The sequence below is a fragment of the Schistocerca serialis genome, chromosome 5, assembly GCF_023864345.2.
Source record: "Schistocerca serialis cubense isolate TAMUIC-IGC-003099 chromosome 5, iqSchSeri2.2, whole genome shotgun sequence".
NCBI lineage: Eukaryota > Metazoa > Arthropoda > Insecta > Orthoptera > Acrididae > Schistocerca > Schistocerca serialis.
This window is the reverse complement of record NC_064642.1, coordinates 505,805,430-505,827,519: the sequence shown is the minus strand read 5'-3', so window position 1 is coordinate 505,827,519 and position 22,090 is coordinate 505,805,430. Positions and strand designations below refer to the sequence as shown.

The 22,090-nt window shown below is 38.4% G+C and overlaps 1 protein-coding gene across 2 annotated transcripts in view; it reads left to right on the top strand.

The window, feature by feature from the left end:
* The first annotated feature begins 280 nt into the window (after nucleotides 1–280).
* The window catches only part of LOC126481260 (vacuolar protein sorting-associated protein 26C), a 29,647-nt gene continuing 7,837 nt past the window's right edge, over nucleotides 281–22,090 (top strand). Inside the window, exons 1-5 of one of the 2 annotated variants that reach the window (XM_050104880.1) lie at nucleotides 281–433; nucleotides 520–663; nucleotides 2,481–2,711; nucleotides 3,107–3,265; nucleotides 21,517–21,613. In XM_050104880.1, coding sequence (XP_049960837.1) covers nucleotides 377–433; nucleotides 520–663; nucleotides 2,481–2,711; nucleotides 3,107–3,265; nucleotides 21,517–21,613 — 688 coding nt within the window. In that variant the 5' untranslated portion in view covers nucleotides 281–376. The remainder of the gene's footprint in view (nucleotides 434–519; nucleotides 664–2,480; nucleotides 2,712–3,106; nucleotides 3,266–21,516; nucleotides 21,614–22,090) is intronic. The other variant, XM_050104881.1, reaches the window with a different exon arrangement.

Below are 22,090 nucleotides of genomic sequence, written 5' to 3'. Positions count from 1 at the left end.
AACAGTTAGCACCTGTGTTTTTGGAAACAAGTTGCGACAAGATTCCCTATGTTTTGCTCCACAGATTATTCTGGATAACTGAGACATGAAAATCAGACAAAGTGCTCAAATTTTATAGCTACGAATGTACAATCATATTCCACTCAGCATAGTTCCGGGTCAGCAATTCATTTGTTATTTCAGCCAGGCGTTTACAGCAGCTAGACTCGTGATGCCACTTTCCGGTCCACAAACTGGAACGTAGTAGCCAGGCACGAGAGACTCCCTTAATTGGTCAAGAATGGATGTAGATGTGTTATGTCTGTGCCTGTGATCTTTGGTGATGGCTAGTCTGTCAACAGTGTGAGTGAAGTTGCGTGAGAGGTTATGTAGGAAAATGTCAACAAATCTAGATATCAAATTGAAAAAAGCAAATAAAGTTTATCACGAAGGAGTATGTTGTAGTTCTGAACTTCTTTGTGTTTATGTTGTCCGCAACCCAAACAATTCGTTTCTGTATTTATCTCCGTTTTTCCATAGGAGAAAATTACCGGCGTTATTTTCATTCAGTCAACGTCTGACATCAAACATGATGGAATCACTCTGGCGATGGAAGGAACTGTCAACCTGCAACTCAGCGCCAAGAATGTTGGAATATTTGAAGCATTTTATAATTCTGTTAAGGTATTTAGGCAGAAGCGTATATAGTTATATTGAAGATGGTTCGATCAGTTGTAGATGTTGACCATTTGGTGGAGCAGTTCGAAACACTGTTTAGTTTAATTGAACCGCGTATTTCTACGGAATTTATAAAGAGGCCAAGGTAATAAATTTCACTGATTAAAAGAAGCGTTCGATGTAGTGTAGCAACCAAGCTACCTACCTTTAAATTAAGCCAAACTTCAGTTTACGCGATAGATAAGTACGTCTCCACATCTAAGCTTTCATATTCACAATCGTTGACTTTGCCAACTCGCAATGAAATTGGCACCTTCCACCAAACTTAGATCTCGGGCTATCATACAGACTAGTCTGGCACAACAACCTACAATGCAAGAACTAAGTGAGAGACGCAAAAGAGACAAATGTCAGTGTTGTGTTCGCTATTTACTTGCGTGTATGACACCATACGCCACATCATCATTATTTTATTGAATGTTCCGGAGTCCAGTATCGGTAGGCTCAGTTGACACATTTATACATATTCTGCACTCCCCCTCCCAGCCTTCTGGTATCGCAAACTAACCCGGATGTTGCCCTCTGCATTTTTTCCCTCCTCTGTATAGCCGATCAACAGATTTATTTTGCAATGACTATGTTTCATTTCAGTGTACCACATTTCTATTGAATGAGTTTTGTATGATGCAAAGGGCCCAACTACGAATATAAAGGGAATCTTACTTCTATTTGTGCTGATAGAAAGTCGAGTGTGGTATGCTTTTTCGGATTGTGCTTATTGTCTGGACACCGATCTGCATTTTGGTTAGCAGTTTGACTGTTTATAGAGTGACTGGTCAATAATATTTTTAAAGTTAAAGAATGGACAGCAATATGAAGTTTAATGATCTGATTTTAAACATGTAATGTGTAAGGTTTTTATGAATTCTAATTTCCGTGCGGAGTGCCCATGTGGTTTGAGGCACTGTGTCAGGGATTGTGCGGCCCCTCCCACCAGATGTTTGAGTCCTCCTTCGGGCATGGGTGTGTGTGTTGTTCTTAGCATAAGTTAGTTTAAGCTAATTTAAATAGTGTGTAAGTGTAGGGACTGATGCCCTCAACAGTTTGGTTCATTAGGAATTCCAGCGAAATATTAACAAGTGGATGAGGCCAAAGTGTGACAGTAGAGTGCCTCCTCCCCCCTCCCCCCCCCCACTACCTTCCCCTTAATCTTGGGTTTGGTAACTGATCTGTAGCTAGGCTGAATATCTACGTTGGACTGTGATTATTTGGTTGTGAGTTAATGATGCCAATGGATGTGAATGCAAAATAAATAGGTGGTAGCATATTGATTTGTTGTGTTGCCTGATGATACATTAGCAGGATAATTAGCACACTTTGCCATATTTTATTTTTCATTATAAAAACAAGAACTACAGGGTTACTTTAGAGAACCTATATTAGATAATGCAGAAGCTTCCTACAAGTATTTTGATACATATTTATGTAAATATGTTGTACATAAAATGCAAGGTGATCCACTGCATAACTTTGACTGTGAACTGATGACAAGACAAGTCATAACACACAAAAATATTGTCTCTAACAAGTTCCCATTTCTTTCCACAAATGTACTGCATGTGCTTACTAATCTATCCTCTTTAACGTATCTCTCCAGTTCTTTGTCACAGGAATCCATTTCCTCAGGACCCACTCAACTAAGACTCATAAATATTGTCAGAAGATTATCTACTTTTAATTATTAGATTTGAAGCTATATCTGTATTTCATCATATGTGTTTATGTTATGTTGTTATACTTTATTTGTTGGTATTGCATTTCAGCCTATACAGCTAGTCTCTTGTGTCCTAGAAGTTTCTCCAACAGGAAAGATTCCTGCTGGGAAGACTGAAATCCCATTTGAATTTCCTTTGGTTCCTAAAGGCAACAGGACACTTTATGAGACATACCATGGTGTTTTTGTGAATATTCAGTACCTTCTGAGATGTGAAATTAAGAGAAACTTTTTAGCCAAAGATCTCATCAAGGTTGCTGAATTTATTGTGGAGTATAAGGTACTATCTCTTTTTCTTTTTGTGACAAAAGTGAACATTTATAAAATATGCTGATCTAGAAGATTTTTTTTTGAAAGTAGATATAGTTTCTTGCGTACATTTGTCTCGCCTTAAAGCACACACATAAGTAACCTATGGGGATAAAAATATTAAGCCTTTTTTGAGAGAAGTAAGTATGGAATTTCTACAAATGCTCTGTACTTTGTATGTAGCTACTACTAATAACAATGTTTTTATAGATGCACTCTGCCTTTCTGCTTGTGGTAATTAACTTCAGCAAATCATGTAAAAGCTTTGTTAATGCGCATTAATATGTTTTATGTATATATCTCTAGAAAATTAATAGCATTTATGCAATGTTTCCTTCATTGTAACAGTCTTTTTATTATTTACAGCCAAATTCTTCTGAAAAAGCTGTGCCCCATCCTGTGAAATTCACTATCACCCCTGAGTCTCTACAAAATATTAAAGACAAAGGTCGAATTCCAAGGTTTCTGGTATCAGGACATCTTGACTCCACCATGTGTTGCATCACAAAACCATTCACTGGAGAGGTAATTCTTGCATATGAAAGAAGAATGACAGATTTAAGATGTTTACTTTGATAGTCCTGTATATACAGTGTCATATTAGTCACTGTGCTGCCAGATAAGTAACTAATGCGAAAGAAATGTGTGTGGTTTTTTTTTACCATTCTTAATATTTGTTTCTGCTGTCTTTCATTGACTACCATCATTAGCTTGGCAGAGGCAAGCAGGCATTTCTTATGTAAATAGTTGCAAGTGGAATCATTTAATGAGTTCATTCTTGAGCATGTGTGAAACTTGTCCTGGACAATGAGTCTGACACTATTGACACTGTCATCAATATTCGATACATGTCATTAACTTTGACCAGTGACATAGGAAATATGCGACAAATGCTGTTAACGGTCTAATCTCCAGACCAGTCTGTCATCACAAATAGGGTTCTTTTCCCCACACATTAGCTGGTTTCACTAACTCTCAACCGAACCGTTACCTTCCAACCAAACTCAGACATCGGGTGAAGCTACAAATCAGCCTGTCACCACAACCATGATTTTTTGCTTTCACGTTTGTTGGCCTCACCAATTAACAACACTGAATATGCTTGCCAAAAGGTGACATCACAGCAGCCGTTAGTAATACATAACTACTAAAAATTGATGAATCATTTTAAATATTCCTCCTGGATCCCTTAATCTTCCTTTCTCTTCTTTTTTATTTAATTTTTTATTTATACAGAAAATAATTTACTGCAACTCTTGACACATTAAGACTTTCCAGACTTGGGGTACATGAACTGCCTTCCCACTTGTCTCCACACCATCCATACTAACTTCTCACCATTGTGATGAATTCTGCAACATTTAATTATTTGCATTTTCTTCATATTATCTAAATAGTGGCTGTTGCAAATGTAAAAAATAACAGTGTTACAACATATCTAAAAACACAGATGATGTGACTTACCGAACGAAAGTGCTGGCAGGTCGATAGACACACAAACAAACACAAACATACACATGAAATTCAAGCTTTCGCAACAAACTGTTGCCTCATCAGGAAAGAGGGAAGGAGAGGGAAAGACGAAAGGATGTGGGTTTTAAGGGAGAGGGTAAGGAGTCATTCCAATCCCGGGAGTGGAAAGACTTACCTTAGGGGGAAAAAAGGGGTATACACTCGCGCGCACACACACACACACACACACACACACACACACACACACACACACACACACACACACACACACACACACATACACACACAAGCAGGCATTTGTAAAGGCAAAGAGTTTGGGCAGTGTTACAACAATTACACATGGTTACATCATCATCATCATCATCAGTTATCTGCTATATTACCAGGTCCTTTGCCTCTCCATTTTCTGCGATCCATTGCTTCCTTCTTAAGGCTGCTGTATGTTGTACCGTCCATCATGTCATCCAGTATCTGGAATCTCTTCCTTCCTCGCTTCCTTTTCCCTTCTACATAACCTTCTAAAACTGTTTTTATCAGTCCGTCATTCTTTCTTAATATATGCCCAATCCAATTTCTTTTTCTTCTCTTTATTACATCTAGTAACTGCCTTTTCTCTCCCACTCTTCTCAGTACCTCTTCATTTTTTACTCTGTCCATCCAACTTATTCTTTCCATCTTCCGCCATGTCCAGATCTCAAAAGCCTCCAGCCTTTCCCTGTCTTTTTTCCTCATAGTCCATGTTTCAGCGCCATGTAGAAGAACACTCCATACAAGACATTTTATGAGTCTCTTTCTGAGTTCTCTGTCCATACCGCTGCAGAAGATTCTCCTTTTCTTATAAAACGCCTCTTTTGCCATTGCTATCCTTGTTTTAATTTCTGTGCTGCACTTCCAGTCGGTGTCTATCCTGCTTCCAAGATACTTAAAATTTTGCACCTGCTCTAGTGTTTCTCCATTCAGCACAATTTTTATTTCCTTATTGCCTCCTATTGCCAATACTTTTGTTTTATTTGTGTTAATTTTCATTCCATATTTTTTTCCGTTAGTTGCAATGGTGTCCACCAAATCCTGTAATTCTTTTTCCCCTGTGGCTAGAAGGACCATGTCATCAGCAAATCTCAAGCACCCTACTCTTCTTCCTCCAATTTCTACTCCTTTGTCATCTAATGAGCATTGGTCAATCATATTTTTCCAAGTACAGGTTGAAGAGAGTAGGTGATAAACAGCATCCTTGTCTTACTCCTTTCCCTAGTCTGATCCAGTTTGTACTTTCTCCTCTCACTTTAACTGAAACTTTTTGATTAAGGTACAATGATTTTATAAGTCTTCTGGTTTTCCTGTCCACTCTCTTTTCCCTTATAATAGTCGCCAGCTTGTCCCAAACCACATTGTCAAATGCCTTTTCTAAATCGATGAAGATTCGTAGGGGCCCTATTGCATCTCTGGTGCCTGTATTCCATCTAAAGCCAAACTGCTCCTCACCTAGATTCTCCTCTATTACTTTTTCAAGTCTTTTATTAATTATTCTTAACATCACTTTGGCTGCATGTGAAATGAGGCTGATTGTCCTGTGCTCGTTGCATTTCTTGGCTCCTTGTTTTTTCGGTAATGGAATCATTACTGTTGTCAAAAAGTCCTCAGGCCATTCACCACTGTCGTATATTTTATTACATAACCTCAATATTTCTCTTATTCCATTGTGGTTCAAGCATTTTAGTATTTCTCCCGGTATTGTATCTGTACCTACTGCTTTGCCATTTTTCATTGCAGCAATGGCAGACTCTACTTCTTCCATTATGCCATCATAATGGTCCTTTCTCTTCATCACTTACACTGTTGTGTGATTCAAGTTCCAGAGTTTCTGGTTTGCTATTTGTGTCATATAGCTCTTTTATATATTCTTCCCATCTCTGGAGGACATCGTCACGATCTTTGTACACTACCTCTTCGTCTTTGCTCAAAATTTCCATAGTAGCACTTCCTGCTCTGTTTTGTTCCCATGTCATAGTCTTTACTCTGTTGTATAGTAAGTCGTATCTTCCCTTCCTGTCCAGTTCTTCAATTTCATCACGTTCCTCTTTTAGCCATTTTTTCCTAGCCTGCTCTGTTTCTCTTCGCAGTTCATTATTTAACCTTCGGTATATCTTTCTTGCATCTTCAGTGTTCTTGTTTTTCAATTTTCTTCTCTCCTCCATCTTGGAAATCATTTCTTGTGTGACCCACGGTTTTTTTGACCTTTTCCCTTTTACATATCCTATATTTTGCTGTCCTGCTTTAATGATTCCTTCTTTCAGCATATTCCAGTACTCGTTGGCATTATCAGGTGCTTCTTTGTCTCGTAATGTGTTTAGAAAGTCCCGAGACAGCATTTCTGTAATTTGTTCTTTGTTGGACCTTATCTTCTCTAGATCCCATTTCTTCACCATTGTTGCCTTTTTCAGTTTTTTCATTCTTATTTCTATTTCTGCCATAAGTAAGTTGTGGTCACTATTAATATTTGCACCTGATAATGTGTGCACCTTCTTGATTCCATTCCTGTATCTTTCTTCTACCAGTATAAAATCGATTTGGTTTCTATATTTATCCCCTGGTGATTTCCAAGTGTACAGCCTCCTCTTATGGTTCTTGAATCATGTGTTTGCCACTATCAGCTGCCTTTCCCTGCAGAAGTCAATTAACCATTCACCTCTGTCATTTCTCTTTCCAAGACCATGACTGCCTACTATGTTTCCCTCTTTCCCTTCTCCCACAATGGCGTTCCAGTCTCCCATTACTATTTTGCAGCATTTTTTATTTTCGTCCATTATTCTCTCTATTACATTGTACGTTTCCTCTACAATTTAGTCATCATGTTCTGAAGTTGGCATATACACCTGGACAATCAGTAAATCTTTTTGTGCTCCTTTCAGCCTTACATGGTTACATAATATGTTACAAAAAACAGTGGTTGTATCTTGTATCTATTTTACACACGTATTACTTTACAGTGATATGCCATTGGTTTGTATCATAAACAGCTTCCTGAAATTTCTTGAATGAGTACAAATATTTTTCTATCAGAAAAGTTTTTATTTTTTTTAAAAATCATTCCCTTTGCATGTTCTTTGGTAGTTTAGTAGTTTGTCAAACCAAGTCAAATCATTGATGTATGGGCTTCATTCCATTGTTTTTAATTTTGTCCTATACTGAAAGATTTTTATTTTCGTGGTGTTGTAATCATGTACCCACTGAAATTGGCGAATTCAAATTATTGACCTATAAAAATATAATTAATTTAAATGTGTATAAAGATTAAAGTATTTGTGTTGCACAAACTCTTCATGATATGATTCTCCATTGCTTATTGCAGGTAAAAGAATGATAATGGGAAGTTACGGCAAAATGCAAATAATTTATACGATATGAATAAGTGAGGGAGAGGCAGCATTTGCTGGGATAGGAATCTGACACATGGGCATCGACACCTGTGGGTTCGTGCAGCACACACTGACAATAAGATCGAGGCGTGGATAGAGAGGGGGTGATTGAATAGAGGGAGAGGAGATATGGCAAGAGAATGAGTGAAGTTAGGCTCCTGGGGCAGGGTAGAGGTACAGGTTCTTGTGCCTAGAAATGAGAATCATTCTACCCACAACACTTCCCACCATATCTCAAATGCTATTCCACTGCCCATGGTACCTGCACAATACCTTGGTCCATCTCTATGCCACACTCACTCCCAGCAATTTGCCATATGGGTCATATCTCAGCTAGCACATTCTACTCCAATTCAGATGCAGACTTATTGTATCCCATTAGAGACGGGCCACCTTTGAAAGCAGCCATGTCATATATCAGCTCTTCTGCAATTTCTGCATAGTGTTCTATCTGGGTACGACTATCAGCCAGCTATCCAGCCAAATGAATGGTCATCACCAAACATTAGTCAGGAGCAGAGTGTTTACGACCTGCTGGTAGAACATGCTGCTGAACATAATATGCTTGATTACATTGGCTGCTTCACAACCCAAGGCATCTGGATCCTTCACTCCCCCCCCCCCCTCCCCACCTCCCACCCCATCCCCCTCCCATCAATACCAGGTTTTCTAAGTAGATGGGAGTTGTCCTTGAAACACATCCTATGTCCCTGTGATCCTCCTGGCATCAACCTCCATTAGCCACCTACCCCATACCCACCTCCACCAATCTGCTCCAGGATTCTAAGTTCACTAGAACTGCACCCGAACACTCTTTTGTGCAGTCTCTGCTTCCTCTTTTGTGTCACCCACTCCCTATCCTATTCTTGATGTAAATGTCATTATGCGGTGCATGAACCCACTGGTGCCAGTGACTGTATGTTGCCTCTACTATTGATGAGTTGTTGCTGTGTATGAGACTTATTACCCTCTCCTGTCATACTCTCGTTAAGTGAACATCAGCTGCATAGACCCATAACTCAATCCCCTAGTTAAGGGTTCCATAGTATACAATTTGTAATGTTTGGCTGTGCATTATCTTTGCAAGCTGGCTAAGGAGGTGTAAGCCACTATTGACTGTTCTGCATAACAGAATTAATGTGATTTATCCACCACAGGTATTCATCACCATACACACCCACAAATTTACAGCTGTCATTTCTTTTGCAAGATGTTACATACATTATTCACATTGGTGTGATGAGAACTGCCTATTTTAATTGTCAGTAACTGAGATTTGGTGATATTTATCTTGAAGCTGTGATTGTTATAGTATTTAGTTAATTTGCTTACTCCACTACTAGCAAAGGATTATACGTACTTACTCTCAACCACAGAACATAACTGAGGTGTTACTTGCATTGCTGTTGTATAAGACTTAATGAGTTGTGCAATGTTGTTATTGTATGATTATGTGATTGCAGAACAACCTTTGGAAGCAGTTAATTCCATAAAATATGTAGGTGTATGTGCACAGAGAAATTTAAAGTGGAACAACCACATATATCTAATCGCTGGGAAGGCTGATGGCAGACTGAGATTCAGTGGAAGAATCCTCAGGAAATGTAATCCATCAACAAAGGAGGTAGCTTACAAAACACTTGTTCGATCAGTACTTGAATATTGCTCATCAGTATGGAATCCAGGCCAGATAGAATGGATAGAGGAAATATATATGATCCAGAGAGTTCATTTAGTAAGCACATAGCATCACAGAGATGATCAACCAGTGACAGATGCTGCAGGAGTGGCATTCTGAATCACAGTGTAGTTTTGTGTTAAAGTGCTGAGAGCGTATGCTCCTAGAAGAGTCTGGAAATATGTTGTTTCCTCTTTTGTATATCATGTGAAAAGACTAGAAAGATAAAATCAGAGATATTCAAGCCCACACAGAGGCTTATTGGTAATCATTCTACCCATGAACTATTCACTGCTGGAACAGAAAAGGAGGGGGGGAGGGAGTTTGTGAGTGACAGTGGACACAAAGTACCCTCCGCAATATGTTGCAAGGTGGCTTGTGAAGTATAGATGTAGGTGTAATACACATTATCTGATTAAAGTTATCTGGACACTCCTGTATAATACAGAATTGAAAACTAGACATCATGAGTCACTGACCTGCTAGTGTAAAATGTGGCAGGAAGTATTGTGTTGTCCGTAGAGAAACAGTAACAGGAAAACGGATAGGCCATGAGAGCTCAGAGACTTCAAAGATTGACTAGTTGCTGGCTGTCAACTGAGTATACTCATCAGGGAAACTTCAACCCTTCCAAAGCAGATGTGATTGTGAAGTTGAAACACGGAGGAAAAACCACAGCGAAACCAAGGCCAAGCAGACCTCGTGTACTGATGAACAGGGACTGTCGAGCATTGTGGAGGGTAACTATGAAATCAGCAAAAGGAATCACTCATGAGTTCCAAAGTGCTACCTGCAGTCCAGTTAGCACAATGACTGTGTGTAGGGAGTTAAAAAGACTGGAGTACAGTGGTCGAACAGCTCCTCGTAAGCCACACATTTATGTAGCCAATGCTAAGTGATGCTTGAGTTGCTGTAAAGAGCAATGCCACTGGATTAGGATAAGTGAATGATTTGGAGTGATGAGTTGCGCTACTGTCTAAAGCGGCCCGATGATGGAAGGGTTCGAGTTTGGATAATGGGTGGAGAACGTTACTTGCCATTGTGTATTACGTCACTATTAAATTATAGAGGAGGTCGTGTTATGATATGGGACATTTTTAAAGTTAGTGCATGATCTCTATATTCTACTTAAGAAAATGCTAAATGCCGTATGATATGAACACATTTACAGCATTTTTCACTGTCTACAGCAGAGAAACAGTCTGGAGTTGATGATTGTTTGTATCAGTGTAACAATGTACTATATTATAAAGCAGCATCTGTAAGGCAATGGTTTGTGGAAAATAACATTCTTGAAATGGACTGGCCTGCCTACAGCATACACATGAATCCAGTGGAACACCTTTGCGATGAGTTATGAGGGGCAGTCAAATGAAAATCGAAACTCACCACAACAGATGAAATAACCACTTTCTGTTTCATAGAATGTGGTCAGCTGCTGACAGATCCCCAACTGCATCCATTCTTGCACTTCTCACCTGACTGAAACCAACATTTATGCATGTCTTTCTTAAGGTTGCGAAAGATGTGAAAATCGTATGGTGAAAGATCTGGGCTGAATGGAGAATGTTGCAGTGTTTCCCAACCAAATTGCTGAAGTGTAGCATTCGTCCAAATGGCAGTGTGGGGGTAGGTGTTATCGTGAAATGAGATGATTTCATGCAACAGCATTCCCATGCGGTTTGACTATGTGCAGTGTTGCAGTTTCTGCAAAGTGTCTTCAGAGTACTGTGCATTGATTGTGGTTCCGTGCTCGAGGAACTTGACAGCAGAGGCCCTCTGCAGTCGAAAACATCATCATGACCTTACCTGAATGTGTGTGAGTAGCTTTGGATTTCTTTGATAGAGGAGATGTGGGATGTTTCCACTGTTGGCTTTGCCTTTGCCCTTGGGCTGTTGGAATGCTGTTGCATGGAATCATCCTGTTGCACAATAATGCCAGCTCCCATACTGCCACTGAAACAAAGGCTGTACTTCAGCAATTTGTTTGGGAACACTTCATCGTCCTCTGTACAGCTGTTATCTTTCAGCATGTGCTTTCCCCATTTTTGGCAACTTGAAGAAAGACATGCATGGACATCATTTTCAATCAGTGAAGAAGTGGGTGCAGTTGGGGATCTCTCAGCAGCCAACCACATTCTATGAAACAGAAAGATCAATGGGATTAATGTTTAACACATGTGGTGATTACTTTTGAGTGGAACTATTCCATGGTCCTTTTGTAACAGGTGTTTGGGTTTCATTTGACTGGCCATTAAGAATGTCATTTTCACTACAGATACCCACATTCAACATCACAACTTTCTCAGGCTTCAGCTCTTGAGAAAGAATTGGCTGCAATTCCCCACAGACATTCACACACTTCACTGAAAGTGTTCCGAGCGGAAGCTGAGCTGTCTTACAGACACAGGGTTGACACACCGCATGTTAATATGCACTAATAGATATAGGTGTCTGGATACTTTTGATCAGTTAGCAGAGAAAGCAACCAGGTATTGAGCTCTGTAGTACACATTACATTACTCTGTCACTGGTGGTTGAAAGTTGACAATCTTGTCATCTAATCTGTAAGTCACTTTAGTGCATTGCTTATGATTCAGCAGGTATGTGGCTTCAGCAGTTTTGAAGTAACCTGCAGGTTACTGAGTCAAAAGCCCTTATCAGGTATAAAAATATACTTGCAATCTGCACCCTGTGGTACAACAGACAATGTGCTCGGTTAAAGTTATGCGTGATTCTTCACTAAAGCCATGCTGAGAATCTATAAGCAGTTTTCATTTTGTGAAGAAGGCAGTACGCTATGACAGGCTAATTCTTTCAAGTATTGCACTAAATCTGGAAATTAATGATATTGATCTGTAGCTGGATACATTTTTCTCACTTCCTTTTTTGTACACTAGTTTCACAACACTCATTTTTAGAACAGGTCAATACTTTTTCTGTAATGCTGCAATTAATCGGATAGGTAAGAGGTTTCGAGATACCGTTTACACTTACTTTAGTGGTTGCACTGGTTGTGCTCCCCTATCCAAATGAATATTTCTTCTTTAGCATATGTGGTACCTTGCTTACTTTCTGCTCATTCACCTCCATAAATTCAATTTCAGTACATTGAGTGTGGTGACATAGGGTCTTGACCTTTGCATTTATAATACAGGCTGGTTAATCAATAAGAGAAATGAAATATTTATTAAAAATATTACATATAGTGTTTGGGATTTTCACAGTGTTACAGTCATGTCATGTGCCGAATGATTCCATATCCATCTTCTCAGTACCTTTACAGTATTTATCAGTTATCTCCCAGAATGTTTTACATATATTATCAGATTTCTCTGCTACTTTGTTTTTAATTTGCCTAATAAGGTTCTCAATTTCAGTTTTAAATGTTTTCTTAGCCTTATTGTGTTTTTCCTATATAAATCAACAGTGTACCTTCATCATTTCTCTGACAGGGCAGCGAAGATCATAATATTTTGACAGTGTTGAACAGAACTCATTTAATTCATCATCAGACCCTTTCACCTAATACTCAGAAACCAATGTTTCCTCTACTAGTTTTATTTATAGGCATTAATGTTTGAGCTGTTCAGAGTTTGTTTCTACAAAACATCTTTGTTACTTTTGGTGCGACTGAATGTAGGTAGTCTATCACCTGAAAAAAGCTGTCAGAATAATAAAAATTACATATTTGCTGTTCATGGCTTAAACTATTCTAGAGTTAACCTCTTACAGATCATTGCGCCACAATATGGAACTTCACTCAAATCCTTGGACCTGAAAGTTAAGTCTATATGGACATCACTGTTGTAGCTTGTGATGTTAATGTATACATCCTAATTCATCTCCATGTGATTTTCATGGTAATCTTCAGATTAGTCCAAAATAATAAATATAGTTGATAGTGAATACAACTGCAAGTCTTTGGAGATGATTTTAAAGGATAGATGGTTACCCACCATATGAAACACATTATTTCACACTATTGAAGAATACTGCTTCATACAGTTCATTAAATAAATGAACATCATATGGCTTCCATTCTGTTATAAGCCTGTGATCTTGAGCCACTTTCAGGCCAATATTTATGCCTTATTGTATAAAAAAAGTAACTTGAGAAAATTATAAAATTATGAGAGAAAGATTGCTGTCTGTTAGTTACCTTCAGGAGGTATCAATATTGCAAACAGGTACTAATAAAACTGACACTATCCTATCTTTCAGAACTAACAGTTCCTTCTGTGGGGAGGAGAGAGATCTAGATTAGGGAAGGTTAAAAAGGAATGGCAGGTTTTGACTACTACCCTTTCAATCAGCAATCCAATGTTTCTCTACACTGATAGTCACATGCTAAATAAAACTTCCTTGCAATATTTCTTGGTTTTCAGATAGGCATTTATTTGTTTAGCAGCTTGTGGTGCATACCTATGGAGCATGTCCAAGCATGTATGTGCTTTGTCAGTTTTACACATTAAGGAACATTAGTTGTACTGATCCATTATGCACATTGGCTTAGCTAACTAATAAATTTTAGCCAAAATACCTCTTCAGTTAACTTACATAATTTTAGATACAGTAAGCCAAAAGATTTTATGAGGCATACATATTCTAAATACACAAATGAAAGAAAATTTCATATTTGTAATTCTGTACCATGGTTACATCATGTTAGATATAATGCCTAAGATTGTCTTATATGGTACACACATTCTAACTTCAGTTTTGTTTACAGTAAAAAAATTACCCCATTTTACTTTTCGTTTTTCTCTCTTCATGTGTACATTTTTGTATCATAACTCTGCCTGTTTAATTCAGTTAATTTCATGTGAAAGTAATTCTCTGATTGAATATAAAGGGGTTTCTAATAGTAGCTGTTTCATCAAAAGTTCAAATTTAACTTTTGATTTGGCATTAGTGATGTGTGGTGGTAAACGGTTGTACAACTTTCCTGCCATATGATCATTGTTTCTCTGAAGTTGAGTTATGTTGTGCTGTGGAATTCTTTGTTTCATGCAGTTTCTAGTATGGTGGTGATGGTGATGATGTATGTCCTTCTTTCTGTTGAATTTATCTTTACCGTCCCAAGTGAGAAACGGAATTTTGTGTACATACAAACTATAGAAAGTAGAATCTTATATTTTTTAAAATAGAGGCTTGCAGCTGTCTCTTGTTCTTATGTTTCCTATTATGATGAATACTCTCTTTTGTAGTTTGAATATTTTAATTGCATCAGTTGAGTGACTCCAGATTTCTATAAAATAGTTCATTATAAAACTGAAGTATGAAAAATGCACCACACACATATCATTTCCAGTTATTAGTGGTGTAATTTGTCTGAGAAGCAAAAGCAGCAGTGCTAAGTTTATTGCTAATGTTAGCAATACAAACTTTCCACCCTGAACAACTGTCTACAGTGACCCTTAAATTTTTTTGCCTATGACCACTCTTACATCTCGCTTTTGTAATTTAATCAGTTCATTTAGGAGGAGTCCTAGAATGCTGCCTTGTGGCACACCGCATTCTATGTCTTATAGTTACTTGGATGACACTTCCACTGCTTGTTTTCTGCTCTGCAGAAATGACTTCAAGATATTGAGGGTTGTTCTTCTAATTTTGTACACGTGTAGCTTCATTTTTAAAATTAACTGGACCAAAGGCATTACGTAAGTCACAGAAAAACTCCAACAGGGATTTGACCTTGGTCTAGGTCTGCTGAGATTACATAATCCTGGATGCAAGACCTGCCCCATACATCCTCCCACCATCACCTACTCCAGTCCAGTCGGTAACATCACCTATCCCATCAAAGGCAGAGCTATGTGTGAAACCAGTCATGTGATTTACAAGCTAAACTGCAACCACTGTGCTGCATTCTATGTAGGCATGACAACCAACAACCTGTCTATCCGCATGATTGGCCACCGACAAACTGTGGCCAAGAAAGAAGTGGACCACCCTGTTGCTGAACACGCTGCCAAACATGATATCCTTAATTTCAATGACTGCGTCACAGCCTGTGCTATTTGAATCCTTCCCACCAACACCAGCTTTTCTGAATTGTGCAGGTGGGAAATTTCTCTGCAATACATCCTATGTTCCCATAACCCTCCTGGCCTCAACCTTCGTTAGTCACTGTCCTCACCCATCCAGTCCCTTCCCTGTTCCCATTCCAGCATTACACAGCCATCACATCACCACCACACCCAGTCTTTTTATTGCTCTCCTTCTCCGCTACTCCCCCCCACGCTGCATCTCTCTCCAGCGCTCAGTCTAACATGCTGCACTTCGGTTTCCACCATCCCAACCATACAATCCCTCGCACTACCTGTTACAGCCTCCTCCTTACCCTCACCCAATGACCACTCCCATTGTGCACCTTGCTGCTAGCTGTGTGGTTTCAGTTGCCTGAGACTGCAGTCATGTTTGTGAGTTATGTGTGTGTGTGTGTGTGTGTGTGTGTGTGTGTGTGTGTGTGTGTGTGTGTGTGTGTGTGGGTGAGGGGGGGATCGTGTAGTGCATATGTATGTCTATTGTTGACGAAGGCCTTAACGGCCGAAAGCTATAACTGTGAGAGTCTTTTTGTTGTGTCTGTCTGTGACTCAGCATCTCCACTAGGCTATATGGTGAGTAGCAACTTTCCTTCTCGGAATACTGTTACTTTCCATGCTGGATTTTCCATTGTTTGATTTTGTAGCTGTGGCAGGTTTCCTCCCTTTTTCCTTTTTAGTTTGGGTTTGCTTGGCAAACTCTCTTCAATAATCAAGCAACAGACATCCAAATAAGTTATTAAAAGATTCAGTTAAGTATGATGTGCACTTAGAGGTCATATTGTTATAATGGTCTGCTAATGCCCTGCTACATTATTTCATTGGCAGTGCCAATAAACTGAACTACTTCCAATCCATGATCTAATGGTTAGCTTAGGTGGCTACAATGTGAATATACTAGATTCAGTTCACAGTGACTTCAGAAATTTTTGTGGTGGCAGATCTAGAATGGAGTCCACTCAGCCCTCTTGTGGCCAAATGAACTTGCTTGAATTATTAAGCAGAAATATCATCAGTACTACTGATATGCACATATAAAAATTACGGCTGTTGGTTTGCTACATTTGATCTAGTCACTGCATAGTGCTGCTCACTCTGGAATTATTTGCACTTGGGGGAGAATGGCCAAAAGGCCACCCATTCCAGGGTGCTTAATGGTACACTAGCCTCTGCAAGGAACAGAACAGTAGTGAATGAAGACTGTCAGTTGGCTGTCATAGCTTGTGACCCACACACCTTGTACACCAAATGTGAGGCTGTATATTTTTTGTGAATGTTAACTTAATTGTAAATGAAAAGTGATTCTCTAATGTATGTCATCATTCATTGCAATCTGAATGGATTCAAACTATTGTACAGTCCTTCTAAATTCCTGGTCATCCAGTAATGACAATATTATGAAAATGTTGTATTGCTACTCATAATATAGCAGAGATGTTGAGTTACAGATAGGCACAACAAAAAGACTGTCAATTAAGTAAACTTTTGGCCAAAAGGCATTCTTCTGAATGAGACAGCTCTCTCTCTCTCTCTCTCTCTCTCTCTCTCTCTCTCTCTCTGTCTCTCATGCAAACAGAACTCGCACACACATGACCACCATCTCTGGCTGCCACAGCCAGACTCCTCTGGCAACATTTACAGTATGCACTTTTGTCTGTGGATGTTAAGATTCTGGTCCTCTGGGCCAGTTCCAGGAAGGGCAGCTTTCACCAGTGATGTAGTTGAATTTAGTAACCAAACAGTGGCACTATCCTAGCATTTGGACCTAATAGTTCCTTCTGAGGAGAGTAGAGAAGAATAGATTGGGAAGAAATAAAAAGAGTTCTCTCTCTCTTATTATATTCAGTCAATACTTTAATCTCTGTGCATCTGCTGCATCCAAATCCTCTATAATCCATTATCCAGGTACTAATCTTTCTCAGCTCCTAAATGCCCGCCTTTGCTTGTCATTCCAGTGCCATTTCACTTTTCTGGTTGCTGTTGCGCATGACCCATTAACTTAAACCTTCTTCTCTAAGACTTTTCCTCCCTTGTCTATTTTTTAAGTACCTCTCATGTCACACCTTATTGTCTACTTAAATTTTAAAGTTAGTTGCTTGTATTTCTACTTCATTATTGTCTGGATCTGCCACAATCCATGTTTTCCTTCCCATGTTTCCAGGTACTATGTCTTCAACTCCATATAAATATTTCTTGTGGGTGAAAGCTGTGTAATAATGCTTCCTTGATAAGAGAATTCCTTCCCTGCTTTCTATACTAAGCAAGTTGCTATTCTCCTTGGTACTACTCATTGTTACCTTCACCTTACTTTTTTTTTAAATCTGTAAGTCGTACTCTGTGCTAATCAATTTATTCAAACTACTCATTGTTATCTTCACCTTACTTCTTTTTTTTTTTAATCTGTAAGTCGTACTCTGTGCTAATCATTTTATTCATTTTTTTCAAGTCGTATAAGCCTTCATCAATTTTGAGTGGAATAGCTATGATGTGTGTGCATTTTGGCAGCTCTTTGCCGTGAAATGTTATTCATCTTTTTCATTTAAAAAAAAAAATTCTTCACTGTTTGCTTGATGTACAAACTCACCTCATCATGCCATGTTATTATAAACTCCTCTCTGATATTTCACTTTTATTGCTCCCACATGTGTTTTGTAAATTACTCATACGTCGCTGTAATTTACTGGCATTTTTTGTAGAAATTGAAACATATTAGATTATCAAAAAAAAATTTTCTAAGTCCATAAGTGATGTGAAGAAACAGTTTATTAATTACACTTAAAGGAAAATTCATTTAAGCAAACTTAAAATCACAAGAGAAAGAAGTGTCATCGCTACTTACCTCATCACAATTCCCTGCATTGCCAACACAACACTCGAAATAAAAGGCAGCACTTCTAATTTTCAGAAATGTAACTAGGAAAGAGGAATAGGTAAGGGAAGTTGTAAATGGGGACCTCGTATTCTTAGGCTAAGGAGGCAAAAGTGAAGAATAAAACAGGTGATACAAGAGACAGAGTATGAACTAAAGATAGATTAGATGAGTGAGAGAAAATGGAAAGTGAAATTAACTGTATAGTTAAGGAATAGAGAGAAATTGGACATAAGTTAAACTGTGGGGAGGGGTGGGGAGTTGAGAGGAAGAAGAGGTTTCATCACATATGTTGGAGATAGACGGAAGGCATTAATAAACAGGTGAAGTAATTTCTAATAAACAATATGTAGGGTAGGAATGAAGAAGAACCTAGGCAAAGGCGAAGAAAGATGTGCCAGAGTAAACATTCAAAAATAATGCATTTATTAATATGACAGCTTAAGTTCAGGAATAACAGATGGTACAGAGTGGGAACTAGAAATGAATTAGAATAGGAAGAGAAACTTCATTCATCATTGCCTCCTTTTCTCCTTCTTTCTTTCCAATATGGTGTCTGACATAACTTATTTACCTTTGTTATTTACTTACTTTTCCCTTTCCCCCTTCTATGCAACTCATCTTTCTCCCTCCCCCATTTTTCCTGGCACGCGGGATTAGCCGAGCGGTCTAGGGCGCTGCAGTCATGGACTGTGCGGCTGGCCCCGGCGGAGGTTCGAGTCCTCCCTCGGGCATGGGTGTGTGTGTTTGTCCTTAGGGTAATTTAGGTTAAGTAGTGTGTAAGCTTAGGGACTGATGACCTTAGCAGTTAAGTCCCATAAGATTTCACACACATTTGAAAATTTGAACCACTTTTTCTTTTCCCCCTACTTCCTATTCATTTATTACTAAATTTGCTTCATTTTGCATTTTCTCTTCCTTTTTAGGATTCTATACCTCAATTGAAAAAGTGGAACCCTTATATGATCACCTTGTTGTCTACCTGTTTGTCTGTCCTACAGTTAGATCCCTTTTTCTCAGGAACAGGTAGAGTATCAAGTTGAAAGTTATGTTGTTCACTAAGATCTGCAGTCCCTTGGCAATGTGAAAAATTTTAAGCTTCTAAGTTAGTGCAATCAAAAGATTTTGGCCAATTATTTCACACATTTTGATACTCACAAACTCGCTCATCAAAACCTGTAGTGTACTTCCCGTTGACTTAGAATCATAAAATTTGACAAGAACCACAAGATTTCACAGTACAAGTAAATGAAAAAATATGAAAACTGTAATTTGTAATTATATCATATAACATTTTTTCTTCTTGTATTTATTGTATGTCTGTTAAGACTCCTATTTTCCAAGAAAAGGTAGAGGTATCTAGTTGAAATTATGTAAAATATGAATGTCTGTGGTCCTTTAGCAGTGTAAATAATTTAGGCTTTTAAGTAATGCAGTCAAAGTATATGGCCATACATGTCACGTATTTTGATAGGCCATATATGTCATGATATTGATACTCATGAACTCCCTCATCGAAACCTATAGCTGAACTAGCTACGTACATGTTGTCCTGATGGTTTAGTTGTAAGGTGCATGTTGGGAAACCAAGAGGTCAAGTGATTGAATCTTGGTCAGGCTATGGATTTTTCAGTTTTTGTTTTAACCTTGCCTTCTCCTCTCAACAATGTGAGGAGTTGCCAGAAGGAACATGGGGTTTAGATTCCTTGTTAAACTGTAGGTCCCCTGCAAGTCCCCAAAGGTCATTGATCCACACAATATTATTATTATTGTTATTATTATTATCTATACTTATAATCAAGTTTGCACAGAACCCTCAGACCATGAGTCCTACTTGTCCAGTTTTTGAATTCATCTTTACTTACATGCTGTCCCTTCTCTCATCACTGAATTGAAGCTGTCACAGTGGTTGCTAACATATATTATAGTCGACCACTTCCTCTTTTTGATGCCTTTCCTGTTCTCTGACTACAGCCTGAGTGGCCTACCACCTCCTTTCTTCCAATATTCCCTAATCAGTTCCTTTTCTTCCTGAAGAAGGAACCTTTATTTCAAAAGCTAGGAGTGCTGAGTTCTGTTTCAGGTGGTGGTGTCTGCAGTAGCAGCAGTCGTCCCTTGTGAAGGTCATTACTTCTAATCTGTTTCTTTCAGGTACCCCCACCAGACGAAGTCACAAGCAGGCAAGCCTGATGATCATCAAGGCTGCGGCATGTCACTGAAATGAGAAATGAGGCTTACAGGGAAAATGCTCCTCACAACTGCCATGGATGCATTTGCAGTGTGTGATGTTGCACTGTTCCATTTAAAATAAAAATTCCTGATATTGATCTCTTGCCTCCACAATTTTGGCAGCTGTCACTGTTACACTATGGTCCTCAAAAAAATAAGATATGATTACACCAATAGCAGCTATGGTGCACCACACAGTGTGTCCAGAAGCCCAAAAGTGATAACTGTGCCTATTAACTGACCCATTTAAGTGAAGATTCCCCACATTGCTCAAAAACACTATTGCATTTGAATAATCTTCAAAGAGCACTTGCGTACATGCATTGAAGTCTTCTCATTGCTAAAAGATCCAATCTTTGTTCTGCTGGACAACAAGCATGTTATGTGGATATAATTTTGAATCCAGACATGACATTTTTATAACAGATCCACTGCTCATCTATAGACGGTGTGCATATATTGGTGTCTGGACCCGCTCAGTCTCTCGATGATTGCTTCTCTCACAACAGTGATGTTTTAAGGTATTGTTCTTTTTATCAGGACATGGTGGTTTCTTTTTAATAATTTTTCATGTTTTTCTTATGGTAGGATTGTATTACAACTTGGAGCTATTCGATTAAAATGGCAATGAAATATCTGCAGTGTTGCAATGACAGGCTCAACATTTAAGAGAAAAATGTCGTAAATGAACACATGATACTCAATCATCCATTGTTCTATTGCTACTGAAACGGCAGAAAGCCCTGAAGTGCATGATATATGCACCATCTCCCTCCACTAATGACAGTGAAATGCTAGCTAATCTAAAAAAAAAAAAAATTGTTTCTTGTAGGTCACACAGTAATTATTATTATTGTTATTATTAGCATCAGAATTCTTCTCCATTTGGCTGAAAAATAACATAGTTCTTATGCTGATGTTGTTTGGTATGCGCCCTCCCCATTATTTTGTATACAAATAATTGTTTTCCATGTTTTGTAATAATGTATTATGTGTAATGCATGTACCCATTACTTGAAGTACAGATATGCTCCAGTACATTATGTGATTATTACTGTTTGCAGCTTGTAGTGGAACACTGTGAAGTACCTATCAAGTCTGTGGAACTACAGTTGGTGCGTGTAGAAACATGTGGATGTGCTGAGGGATACGCAAGAGATGGTAAGTTTCAGCATTTAGAATGTGAAGCTTTTTTTTTTTTCATTTATATCACCAATAGATCAAAATAAACCAAATGTGGCTTTTCAGGGCCTCAACAAAGAAAACACAAAATAGATGTCATTGTTGATTTTCTATCTTATAGGATAGATTAACTAAATGTTAGAAGATTAATTATTTACAGCCTTTGAAATGGGAGCTTTTTACCAGTTTGTTTGTGGAATATGGTTGTCATATTTCTCTAGAATTGTAGTCTGGTATGTAACAACCAGTGCTCCACTGAATTCCTTTCGAGATTTAAAGAATTGAATAAACAAATGTAAAGACGGTAATTTTCAAAACTGAAGTCCATCCAATACAAAGATAGGAAAACTTCTAACAACTGTAATGACTAATGGTGGTAAATTATTACACAATAACAAAAACTAACAGAAACAGTAGCAATCAAGATTCCAGTATTAGTTGGAGACTCAATATATA